The sequence below is a fragment of the Parasteatoda tepidariorum genome, chromosome 8 (assembly GCF_043381705.1).
Source record: "Parasteatoda tepidariorum isolate YZ-2023 chromosome 8, CAS_Ptep_4.0, whole genome shotgun sequence".
In the NCBI taxonomy this organism is placed as follows: domain Eukaryota; kingdom Metazoa; phylum Arthropoda; class Arachnida; order Araneae; family Theridiidae; genus Parasteatoda; species Parasteatoda tepidariorum.
Window position 1 is genome coordinate 35,877,023 of NC_092211.1, and position 13,335 is coordinate 35,890,357.

General features: G+C 26.8%; 1 protein-coding gene across 3 annotated transcripts in view; it reads right to left on the reverse strand.

Moving 5' to 3' along the window:
- The window catches only part of LOC107455989 (regulator of G-protein signaling 3), a 174,545-nt gene that overhangs the window by 112,184 nt on the left and 49,026 nt on the right, over nucleotides 1-13,335 (reverse strand). The window contains exon 1 of one of the 3 annotated variants that reach the window (XM_016073743.3): nucleotides 7,239-7,365. The exons of 1 other annotated variant lie outside the window; for it this stretch is intronic. In XM_016073743.3, coding sequence (XP_015929229.1) covers nucleotides 7,239-7,289 — 51 coding nt within the window. In that variant the 5' untranslated portion in view covers nucleotides 7,290-7,365. Of the gene's footprint in view, nucleotides 1-7,226; nucleotides 7,366-13,335 lie in introns of those variants that run through there. One more of the 3 variants, XM_016073742.3, reaches the window with a different exon arrangement.

Here is a 13,335-nt window from a genome sequence, read left to right on the forward strand (position 1 = left end):
AAAACCGACTTCTTATTTGATAGTAGCGTAACTACAATTGATTGAGATTTGTCTGAAATTTTTTGTTCATGTATCCACTTTTAAAGGTTTCATAATTGAAATTTCATCATTAACAATATGATGTTATAAGTCTGAATAGCTAATTTTTCTAAATATATTTTCCTTTTTCAGATTTATGGGAAAGTAAATTTTTTTATTCAGTTGATTATTTTTCAATTGTTTTGAATGCAATTTGTCCGGTTGGAATGTTCTAACAAGTTGGGTGAAATATTTAGTAATAGTATACTAATTCATAAGACTTTATTTTTTCATGCATATACTATTTTTTATACGCATGATTTATATATAAATTAACTCTGCTTTGTTTATTCGATGCGTGTTGGCATAAGCATAAGGGAAAGCAGAAAAGTTCTTCGAATTTCATTGTCTTACATTTTACATGACTTGGTAGCAATGAAGAGCTGCGACTCACTTTTAAAAATGCGTTTGGTGCAATTTTTTCGCACTCACGTATGCAATGCGAATGCTATTTTTCAGGCATTGTACAAAAATCATACTGTACAAAACTATCCTAATTTTCACTTTAATACTATGACCCTTTTTTAAGTTACATTTTTTACATTATACAATTTTAACTCGATTACAACAAGGACTTGAGGACTTAACATTGAATTCATCGTAAAATTTTACTATATGTACCAAATATTGCTTTAATTTTAACCTTTTTAAGGCAATACTAATTTTTATTACTCTTTTATTTGTTCTTTTACATTTTACAACTTTGAGAGGAAATAAAGTACCTATAACTATTGTACTTTTGAGAACTGAAATTTAGAATTGTGTACTTAAGAAAAATCTGTTAACTTTTTGCAATTTCAAATTAATATAGAAATGAATGCATTTAGAATTTTTTTTTACCGAGAAACGAAATATCTTTTTATGACTTCGTACAGAGAAAAGTTTTATGGACTAGTTATTTTAAACTTTAAAAAAGAATACAAAGCTAGTCGGAAGAAACGTATCTAATGAGCGGGCTAAGCAAGTTCGGATAATATTAATCCCTGATTGCAAAGCAATCTGAAAGGAACAGTTCCGGAGGTTGGCAAACGTTAGCGAGTAGGGGGCAGACCCTCCTAGTTAAAACGTGCCCTAATATTTTTTACTGTATTCATATTCCTTTTTATGTTATTAAAGTGGTGACTAATATTGAGGTGATCCGGGTTCGATTTCCAGGGATGAAATGAATCGTTTTAATATCATATATTTTGCTTTTATTAATTAGAGTTATGTTTTTTTTAAATTTTTTTTTTACCAAAATTGTCCTAACCATACATTACGGTATTTTTTATCAGACTGTTTTCTCCGGATAGCCTAACCTTGACATCCAAAATATGCCAGTGCCATCGAAATCGTCGAATAACTAGAGGACCTTTTCAAGTCGATGTTTTTATGTGCAAAAATAATAAATTCAATTACTGGCGTGCAATATTTGTAACAATGCTGTAATAATGTTAAAAACATGTTTCTGAACGTTTTCAGGGCCTGTGAGAAATAGGTTCGAGAACCAAAGTAAATAGACAATAAGACATTTGTAATTAATTAAGTTTTTCTCTTTTGTTTCTCAAAATATATTTGTTACCTGTGTTAATCTTCTTCCTAATTATTTGTACCAAAGTAAATAGACAATAATGTATTTGTAATTAATTAAGTTTTTCTCTTTTGTTTCTCGAAATATATTTGTTACCTGTGTTAATTTTCTTCCTAATTATTTGTACCAAAGTAAATAGACAATAATGTATTTGTAATTAATTAAGTTTTTCTCTTGTGTTTCTCAAAATATATTTGCTACCTGTGTTAATTTCTTCCTAATTATTTGAAGCGATTAAGATTTCTTGTATTTCCGTATCACTTTCCTTGTATTTTTGAATAAAAATGGGGATTACAGAAAATAAATTTGTTTTTATAACGGTAATAAGATTTTATGGGTTATAAACTTTAAGGAAACAAATTATATATCTTGCTATAGTAAATTCTTTTAATGCAAAATTTTGCTTAGCTATTGCTTATAGCATCAGTTAAAATTTTCAAAGCTAATTAAGAATAATCGCTTTTTTTAAACAAATCATTTTACGTCCACTGAAATCCTTGAATTATTTAGACAATCAAGCAAGTTTTTAAGGGCTTGATTCGACAGGTTTTCAAAATTTTTTGATCTTTTAAGTATATTTATTTAATTTCACTTTATTCAAGGGTTTTAAAAATTAAGGCAGCAGACTTCGGATCAAATTAAAAGAAAAACGGAATAAGAAAATATTTGGCCTCTGATTTATGTGCTTGATCCCAGTCTTTTTTATTTGATTTTATTGTATTAGTTTTGTTCCAATTTGCTGTATAATATGTAATATAAATAATACGGTGTGTAATAAATGAAATCAATAAAATAAATATAATCAATGAAAGTAAATAAAGTAAATGAAATCAATGAATGAATCAGAATCATAGCTGCAGTAAACGAAATTAAAAATATATATGAAACTAAGAAATATTTATTTTAAATCACACATTTGATCGATCGTCTTTTATTAATTATAATTGGAAGTAACAACATTTGTGTAAATTAAAAAAAAAGAAAAGAAAAAAACGAAAATACTACTTCAAATAAAGTAAAAAGTCTGCTTCTTAAAATTGTATAAAAATGGTAATTTTGGTAATTTTATCATGATACCTTAGACCATGACATAAATCTATTTTTCAGTTTTTTATTTTTTACTAAATGTGCGATGTTTCCTACCTGAGTATAATTTTGAAAGACTGAATATACGGTAAACTTTTACCATATGAACGGAAAAACTATCAAATTAATGGTTTAAATATCGTATTTTTTTGTTTTATAAACCAAAATTGTTTAGTTTTAATTTTTAATTTTTTTTTACAAGAAATGGTATTATTCTATTTCCTGAATTTTTTTTTCTATGCAAATATGCAGATATTTTTTTCAAATATACACTTTTCTCAATTTTAATAATATGCTGTTAACATACAGTTACATTGGTCTTACACATAAGACCTTCAATTTCTTAATTTCTTTTGAATAACATGACTGAATTGAACTAATCATTCCATTTGAGCAACAAACAAACATTTTTACTGTGAAGATATGGTTTGCCTAAAAAATATGAAAGCTGAAGATATAGGAAATTTGCGTTATTCGTAGTTTCAATTCTTCCATTATTACTAGTAAAGTTTAGCAATTGTTTCCATTTCTTAACGATATCATTTCAAGAAAAATGCATCATAGTGAAAATTAAATACATAAGATGACTTAAAAAGTTTGCAAAAGAGTATAATACAATGAAAATCAATGAAATCTTCTGGTGATTCAGAATTTCATACTGTGTTTTGCAAACGACTTTTTCACCGATCAAAATGGATAATAATACTAGTGAATTTTAAAATAAAATATTTTTAAGCTTGCATGTCAGAAAAAAATTCGTAAATGAAAGTTTTAACTTTTCTCAAGTTTTCATGAATTAGTATTTGTGATGTAGTTGATGTTGATTCCGTGAAAATGGTTTTTGTATATTAGAATTTATGATGTGGTTGAGGTTGATTTCGTGAAAATAGTTTTCATGAATTAACGTTTGTGATGTAGTTGATGTAGATATTGTACATGAGATATACACGAATTTTGAAATTCGGTAACTTAAATTGGTAGAATTAAAATATGGTAAAAATTGTGAAAAAGAGCAGGATTAATACAGGAATATTTTTTATGATGAAGAATTTGAGAATAATTAAATTATGTAAATTAATGTGCAATTTATTGTAATTTGTAATATAATTTCAGTGTGTTTTTTTCCAGGGAAGGAAAAATTAACTATTGTAAAAATTAAATGAATAAATGATCAGACGAATACTGTCAAATACGAATACAGCACTAAAATGTTAAAAATTTTTTAAGTATATTATTATATTCTTTTAAGATTTTATTTTATAACGACAGTAAAAATGAAATACTCAGAATTACTTTCCAGTTTTATAATACATAAAAAAAAATTCTCATTTATCAGTAAGGAAAGAGTTTAAAAATAATTACTTTCATTTATTTAAGCTCTTTTTATTTTCAATTGTTTCTTTATTCAATACATCTTTCAAGAATTTATTAATTTCTTATTCATTTATTAATTTTACTTTAGAAAAAGTTTGAGAGAATTTTTATTGACATTGCTGCACTTTATTGTTAAAATATTAATTACTTTTCAAGATGAAAAATTAGAATAGGCTGTAATATTTTTCAAAAGCAACGAGATTTTTACAGCAATCATTTNCTTTTACCTGCAAAAATACTTCATATAAATAAGATAAGTTATGTTGCCTGCACGCGTATTAATGATAAGCATAGTGGAATAAAAAGCAGTTCATGGTAAATCTTTGCATGAATTGTAACTCATAATAATTGATCACAGCAGTCGTTTTGAAAATGGAACTGATTTAATCAATTCGAAAAAAGAGTCAAGAATGAAAAGCTTATGTGAATTACATGTTAAATAATTATTTGAACATACTAAATATGTTCTAATTTAAGGGGAATCCGTAGGACATATATAAATAATACTAATTCGATATACCTTCTCTAAGAAACAACTTATGATATTGTTTTGAAACTTGTTGGGGATATTTGAGATTATACAGTTGTATGCTGTGATAGTGTTTTAGAGTTAAAAAGGAATAATTTTTAAGTCATGAATGATATTTGCTAAAAAATTATGAAACATTTTAAAAAATTCAAAGTTCTCTGTTCTAATTTTTTAAAAAAAATTCTGTCAAAGATATGTATTAACAGTTATCACAGTGTGAACATGTATATGTAAATATTCTGTGAATATATTATGTAAATATTCTCAATTCTTATTTGTTTAAAAAAAATTCTGCCAAAGATACGTATTAATAGTTATCACAGTGTAAATATGTATATGTAAGTGTTCTGTGAAAAATAAAATTGAAACAACATCTTGTTCAAATGCTGAGAAAAGGTACATCGAAAAAGGTTAGTTTTAGCTTTATTAGTCCTTCCGACTCCCCTTAAACGTCTCAAAACATTGTTGTATTCATATTATCTTTTTGATGCAAAATTTTTATTAAACATATATTTAATTATTTCATATTAATTTATGTTAAAATAAGTGAAAAATATTATATTTAGCATTTTAATAACTTATTGGTATGAAATACAGCATAAAACACCGGTGTCTTTTTAACTAAGTAAGAAACACGAAACACGGCTCACTTCCAAACAATAATTTTTATAATTTGCACTTATTTGGATTTATTTAGATCTATGAGAAATATTTATTTATCATTGAAATTTCTTTAATTTACACAATGAATTATCGATAAATTTTTGAAAATGAATGAAAAAAAAATTTCAAACTACTTTTTTTTAGATTTTAGAGTTTAGAACTTATATAAGTCACCGATAAATTAACCAATTAACCGAATTCACCGATTTTTGTAACTATTAAACTGCTTTTCTACAATTAAAAAAAAATACTAAAATACATTTTTGCTTGTATTTAGAACATCAGAAAAAGTATGTAAAAGGAACACCGGTGTACCACCTGCTTCAAAGGGTAAATTCAGTGAATTTACGATACGCAGCAGTTACATGAGTTTTTTTTATTGTTTTTTTCTAAACTATAGTTTTTATTGTTTTTTAAAGTACATCTTTAGTGAAGAATGTAATTACGCCACCCACCAATTCACATTTACTTAAAACAATGTAGTAATTCATAAATTGAGCACAAGTTTTGAATATAATTAAAATAAATATACATATAATTAAATACACTAAATTAAATATATTGAATTTAATTCATATCTGGTAATCTATATATTTCACTTGATATGAGTTATACTGATATGTTCTATTTTTTAAACGATTAAGAAACCTGAATGAAACTGATGTTTAATAAAGAATAAAATTTTAAAATTTTCTATAACTAAACAGCAATTTTTGAGAATAAATTTGATTGTTTAGTTCTTTTTTCTAATGTTTACTAATTCCACATAAAAATTGTGTAAATTACTAAATTTAAATAATTAAAAATTTCTGAAAATTTATTGGAAGAACACGCTAAGTAATATTTTGAAAACCCTTAAATTTAAATATTCACATATCAATTGTGATATTTTAAAAACATTCTAACTCTCATATTTAAACGTTTTAATATTTTGAAAACACTCAAAGTTTTCTGTTTGAACATATTAGGTAATATTTTTAAATCACTCAAATTTTAATGTTTAAACAAATTAAGTAATATTAGAAAACATTAAAGTTTCTTTGTTTAAATGTGCTAAGTAATTTTTTGAAAACATTAAAATTTAAATATTCAAATGTAAAAGATAATTTTTAAAAAAAAATTTAGAATTTTCATGGTTAAGCCTGTTGATGTTTTAAAAACATTTCATGTTTTAATGATTAATTAATGTTAGGAATCAATTATAGTTTTCATATTTAAATTTATTAATTAGTTTTTTGAAAACATTGAAATTTAAATGTTCAAATAAAAAAGATTATGATTCAAAAACAGTCAAATTTTCATGTCTACACTTGTTAATATTTTGAAAACACTCAAATTTTCTTGTCTGAACACATAAGGTAATATATTCAAAACACTCAAATTTTCATGTCTGAAAGTATTAAGTATTATTTTTAGGGATTTTAAAAAATTTCAAGTTTAAATGTGTTAAGTAATTTTTTTAAAACATTCAAATTTAAATGTTCAAATGTGAATGGTAAAGTTTAAAAAAGCATTCAAATTTTCATGGGTAAACATATTAATATTTTGAAAACATTCAAATTTTCCCCTCTGAACATACTAGGTAATATTTTCAATACACTCATATTTTCATATTTAAACTTATTAAGTAATGTTAAGAAACGATAACGTTTTCATGTTTGAATGCGTTAAGTAATGCATGGAAAACACTCAAAGTTTCCCGTTCAAATTTTTAAGCATAGTTATTTCTACAAAGAGTTTTATGTAATGTAACTTTAAATTAATTTTTTTGAAACAGTTTTATATTTCTCTACCGTATGTTTCTAATTCACTATACGTTACTTATTATGTTTTTGCAGAAATTTCTCTAATAATTCAAAATATTAGAAATAAATGAAGTTTCAATTAAATAAAACATTAAATAAAATATTAAATAATTGTCTCTACCAAATATCTCACCGCTTCATCGAACACAGGCAAAATAATATTTTCAGTTGTCATCATCATCATTATCAATCAGATCACTCGCGCAAAACAAATAACTTTCGCCTGGAAAGAATTCTATTTCGCGGTTACAGAAAAGAATGACGTTTTGAGTTGATGGGCGGGAAGAGAAAATTAAAACTTGATTGGCTAAACTTGTCATTGACGTCTCTTCTGAAAAAGAGCAGCGGAAATTAATTGGAAGCTAGACCTCTACAGGAAGCTTAAAACATTCCAATTTACATTAAGAATGTTAATGTGAGTGTGTATGAATAAATATGAAGTGGTTTAATGGAGTCATCATCGTATATATCTTTTTCTCACAAAGAAATGAAAGTGTTGGCGCACTTCGTTATATTGATCCCGACATAAATAAATTTGACTTCAGGTATTTAATTTATAGTACAGCACAAGTTCAAAAATTATTAGAACTGAATAATTTTAATTAAACTGTATTTTTAAATTGAATTATTTATGTAATTTGAATTGAATGAACTAAACTAAATTATTGATTTTAATTGGATTAATTAAATTGAATTCATAAATTTGAATTATTGATTTGATTTTAATTGAAGCTAAATAAAATTATTGCTTAATTTTAATTGAATTAAATAAATTGAATTATTGATTTGATTTTAATTGAGTTATTTAAATTGGATTATTGATCTGAATTCAATTAAGTTTGCTGTAGTTTTAAATTGGATGGTTAATTTGAATTGAATTGTTTAGTAAAAAGTATAACAAAAGAATTGATTTAATTATTCAAATATAATTAATTATTTAAATTTAATAAACTATATGACCTGATTTAATCATTTAAATTAAACGAATTGCGTGAATCGAATTACTCTTTAAATTAACTTGAATTATTTAAATTGTATTAGATTGATTTGAATTAAAAATAATTATTTAAATTGAATTCATGATTTGAATTGAACATGTTAATTTATAGCGTGATAAGAGTTAAAAAAAAGCAAACTAACAATTTTTTTTTAATGTTTCCGTCGGATTATAGACGGTATCCGGAAATTCACACATGAAGTATTCTTGATACAGGTGAGGAAAAAAATTATCAGAAGTCACACTAGAGGGCATCATTGACCTATGTCAACTGAAACACAATTTCGAACTCATTAATATTTAATTGTAACTGTCGAAAATGCTTGTAGAAAACATCTACTATTTTTTTTAATTATAACCCTCTGCTTTTGTCTTGCACATAATACAATGTGTTTTAAAATATATTTCTCTGTGACTTGCCCCTTCAACTAGTTATTTCGCATTTGAGTAGTTTTCTTTTTTTAGGAAACAATGCGCACTGATAGTTAAATGGATTTTCAGTGTTAAATTAAGTATAAACCTGGGTTAAATTCGAGAAAAGAGGAAACAGATTTATATCTAAAAATTATTTGTTTATTTATTCATTAAGTATACAGTATTGGAAATGTGTGAAAAACAGCTGTGTTTAATGAAATAGGGAGGAACTTTGCTGTTACATTATTTGCTTTTTTGCTAAAATTCTTAAGTTCATATTTAAAAATGACGAGACAATAAATTTTATCCTTTAAAGAATGAATGATGATGAATTTGTAGCCATAAACTTTAAAAGTCAAAGAAAACTGATTAAGAGACAGCGTTAAAGAAAACTGATTTGCAAAAACTGGAATTTGAACTAGCGGTTTTAATCCGTTTATGATTAAGGAGGATAAACAGTCCGTTTTGTCAACAAAACAGCTTTAAACCGTCAAACATGAAGAGAAAGTCTGTAAAAGAGAACAGGAATTTATTACAGTGCAAAGACACCCATGATGTAAATGGCTCTATCTTTAAACAATTCTACCACTTTCTAAACTTTACTTAGTTGTTTAATTGCTTTAAATTATTGATTCTGGTAAAATAATAATTAACGATAAAATTATTTTTTGGCTGTTTCATCTGCGTGAATGGTTCTAAATTGTTGCATGATTGAATTCTGATATATTATCATCATCTTTGGTACGAGAGCCAGGGTAGGCTCTGGCCTTCTCGATTTTAACCTTTTCTTAGCAACTGTCTCCAGTTCTTACAGTTCAGTATGAGAAAATTATTATCTGCAGAATCAGATCTGCCTGCAATCTGAATTTGGGTCTTTCTCCTGGTAGATTCCCAAATGGCTTAGTCGTAAAAATTCTCTTAAATGTACATTCTTCCGGTGATAGCATTAGATGGACAGTCCATTTCATCCTTTGAATTTTGATATATCTGCTAATGTCATGTTCTTTATAAAGTCGGGCGGTTATGGTTGGGTCTTCTTCTCCCAATTCATTAATCTCGATACCAACGAAAATAGTTCGAAGGATTTTTCTTTTGAATGCACTTAATGCTCATTTTTTGAGGTAATCTTCAACGATTCCGTGGCTCATGTAAGTACAGATCTGAGCACTTTATAAAGTAGTGTCTTGGTCCAAAATCTCAGGGCACTCGATACCAACGAAATATACTACGAAGGATTTTTCTGTTGAATGCACTTAATGCTCATCTTTTGAGGTAATCTTCAACGATTCCGTGGCTCATGTAAGTACAGATCTGAGCACTTTATAAAGTAGTGTCTTGGTCCTAAATCTCAGGGCACTCGATACCAACGAAATGTACTACGAAGGATTTTTCTGTTGAATGCACTTAATGCTCATCTTTTGAGGTAATCTTCAACGATTCCGTGGCTCATGTAAGTACAGATCTGAGCACTTTATAAAGTAGTGTCTTGGTCCTAAATCTCAGGGCACTCGATACCAACGAAATGTACTTCGAATGATTTTTCTTTTGAATGCACTTAATGCTCATCTTTTGAGAAAATCTTCAACGATTCCGTGGCTCATGTAAGTACAGATCTGAGCACTTTATAAAGTAGTGCCTTGGTCCTAAATCTCAGGGTACTCGATACCAACGAAATATTCTTCGAAGGATTTTTCTGTTGAATGCACTTGATGCTCATCTACGCACCATAAAAATGCTGTGAACCATAATGTAGAAAGTTGACAAATGTTCAACCTTTATAATAAAACAGGGTTAGCATAAAGGATTTTAAATGTTTATATTTTTATAATAATATATCATATTACAATAAATGATAAAAGAAGAAAATATACGATGATTTTTTTAGCGACAAATATTCGATGTGTGATCCATTTGTTAGAACAAACCTTTAATCTGTGAACGACTTCATTCAGCACATTTTGCAATTTTTCCCCGTGAATAGGTTTTAATGCAGCAGAAACGCGTAATTTCAGTGTTTTACAATTTTTTTGGCATCCGTGATCTTTTAATGTATTTGATGTCATCTATATAAAATGTAATCTCATGAAAATGTCGGGGGAAATGGAAGGCAATGGGAGTAATAGTAAATCGCTGTTCCTCACTTACAAAAGGCAATGTTCATATACCATTTATGCTGAAAACACTGAACAATAACACATATATGCAGTATAAGGAATCATTATTGATAGTGAAAAGCTACAAAATGACTAAATCGAAATTGATTAAAGACTAAAAGTTTGTCCCATAACAATGGGATCACCCTCCAAAAATTTATAACTATAAATTATTTTTAATATTTTAGTACATTATTTAATGCAATGTGTGCAATAGTTATAAAAATAGAAAAAAAATAAAACAATTAATTTGCGCTATATAAGCACAATAGTTACTTTTGCGATTTACTCTTACAGTAAAGTAATTTTTTTATCACTGCACATTGAAAAATATAAATAATCTAAATAACCCTCTCTATTTATTTTAATTGATCTAAGTTTCAACAACACGAAAAGCTCATTTTCTTGAAGTAAGAAAATGAATAATCTATAAAACACTTAACGGTTTCATGTTTTACTGTAATAATTAGTAACAATTTTACTCTCAGATCTTATTTTTCATGTCTGCAATGTGAAACCTTTTTAAGTTAGTTCAATCTCTTTGATTTTAAAACTTTACTTTCTGCTTCGTAACCCAGAGAACATTGATTTTAATTTAAAGAATACTTTATTAGATTTTACCATTAACTAAAACTTTTTCGTTGTTAGAAGTTTGGTTGCTGTCATATTTTTATTTTGGAAATTAATTTTTAAATGAAATTTGAGTTCGTGACAAAGTTGGTAAAAAAAATTAATAATTAGATTTTTTTAAAGGATAAATTAATTCCTTAATTTTTTCTGATGTAATATTCAGATAATTTTCTTATAACGAAGTCAACTATGATAAATAATTTTACTTTCCTAATTTATTGAATTTTTTAATTTGTTTCGATTTTGCTTTTGCATTTTAATCATTAAAAAGTGACATATATTTTTAAATTTAGACGAAAATAACAATAACAGGATATTAATTTTAGAGCTTTATAATAAAATAATTTTACTGTTGCCGATTAACAATCCAATTTTATAAGTTGGTTTGAAGTAAAAAACTTTTCTAATTAAATTTATATTTTTTTAAGGTCCTGAGATGATGACTGAAAAAAAAATGTTGCGGATTAATGTTGATCAAACACGTCATTGCAGAAAACAAGTAGCTGATGAATGTTGATCAAACTCGCCATCGCAGAAATTAAGAAGCGGATTAATGGTGGCCAAACTTGTCAACATTGCAGAAAACAAGTAGCAGATCAATGTTGATCAAACTTGCCATCGCAGAAACTAAATAGCGGATCAATATTGATCAAACTCGCCATTGCAGAAAACAAGTAGCTGATGAATGTTGATCAAACTCGCCATCGCAGAAAATAAGAAACGGATTAATGGTGATCAAACTTGTCAACATTGCAGAAAACAAGTAGCGGATCAATGTTGATCAAACTCGCCATTGCAGAAAAAAAGTAGCTGATCAATGTTGATCAAACTCGCCATCGCAGAAAATAAGAAACGGATTAATGGTGATCAAACTTGTCAACATTGCAGAAAACAAGTAGCGGGTCAATGTTGATCAAACTCGCCATTGCAGAAAATTATTTGAATGAAATCATTCCTTACGTGTTATGTAGAGAGAAAAATCATTAAATCTTCCACGGTTAACCTAACGCTTGAACTTTTAGCACAAATTAATATATAATGTAATATTCTAAGCATAGTAAAGCGGAATGGAAACAAACATTTGGTAACATTAGTGAAAAAATTGATAATACTGCGAATATTTAAATTGGTTTTCCATTGACAATTTAGCTGGCCTCTAAGTTAGACTTTCGTTGACAATACGGCTGACATTTAGGTTTTTTTATTTCTATGACATTACGGAGGAGCATTTGGGTTTGTTATATTTTATATACAACTTCATACGGTTTCATAGAAAAACAATATTTTCCACAGTTAACCAGGCGATGGAGTTTCACCCGTATATTGAAATATTGCGTTTATTCAGTAAAACGGGATAGACGCGAACATAGGTTAATATTGAGGTAAACATGTGATCTTCAGACCGGATTCCGTTGACAATGCTGCAAACATTTAGATTGGTTTTCCACAGGCAAACATTTTATTTGACATTTAGTTGACGATATCGGCAATTTGGCATTCCGTTGACAATATAGCAAACATCTAGGTTTGTATTCCGTTAATATTACGGTAGAGCAAGCATTTAGGCTAGTTTAATTTTATATGAGTAGTTTAATTTTCAAATAAATTTGCAAAGTTAAAATAAAACTTGAACAAGAGCCATCGACTACTTAAACTAGCTTAATGCTCCAAATCTTAAGACTGTAAACACAATTAAAGTTATAAATTAAGACTTAGGCAATAATTTATCTTGTTCATGTGTTGTCTGTTCAATAATTTTAAAACTTTATTATTAGCAATGAATTAAACTTTAAAATCACATAAAATGTTTTTCAAACTTCAATTTATGATGATTAATTAAAAGTGTTTTTATAAACGTGAAATAAAAGAAAAAAATTATTGTGTTTTTAATAGAAAAAATTAAAAGTTTTCCAAGTTTTTTATAATTGTTTTTGTGAGCGAATTATTCATGAACTTATATATATATATAAGTTCAAAACTCATTCTTATGAATTTATATATGTATATATATATATATATACCCTGTGGTCTGTCCA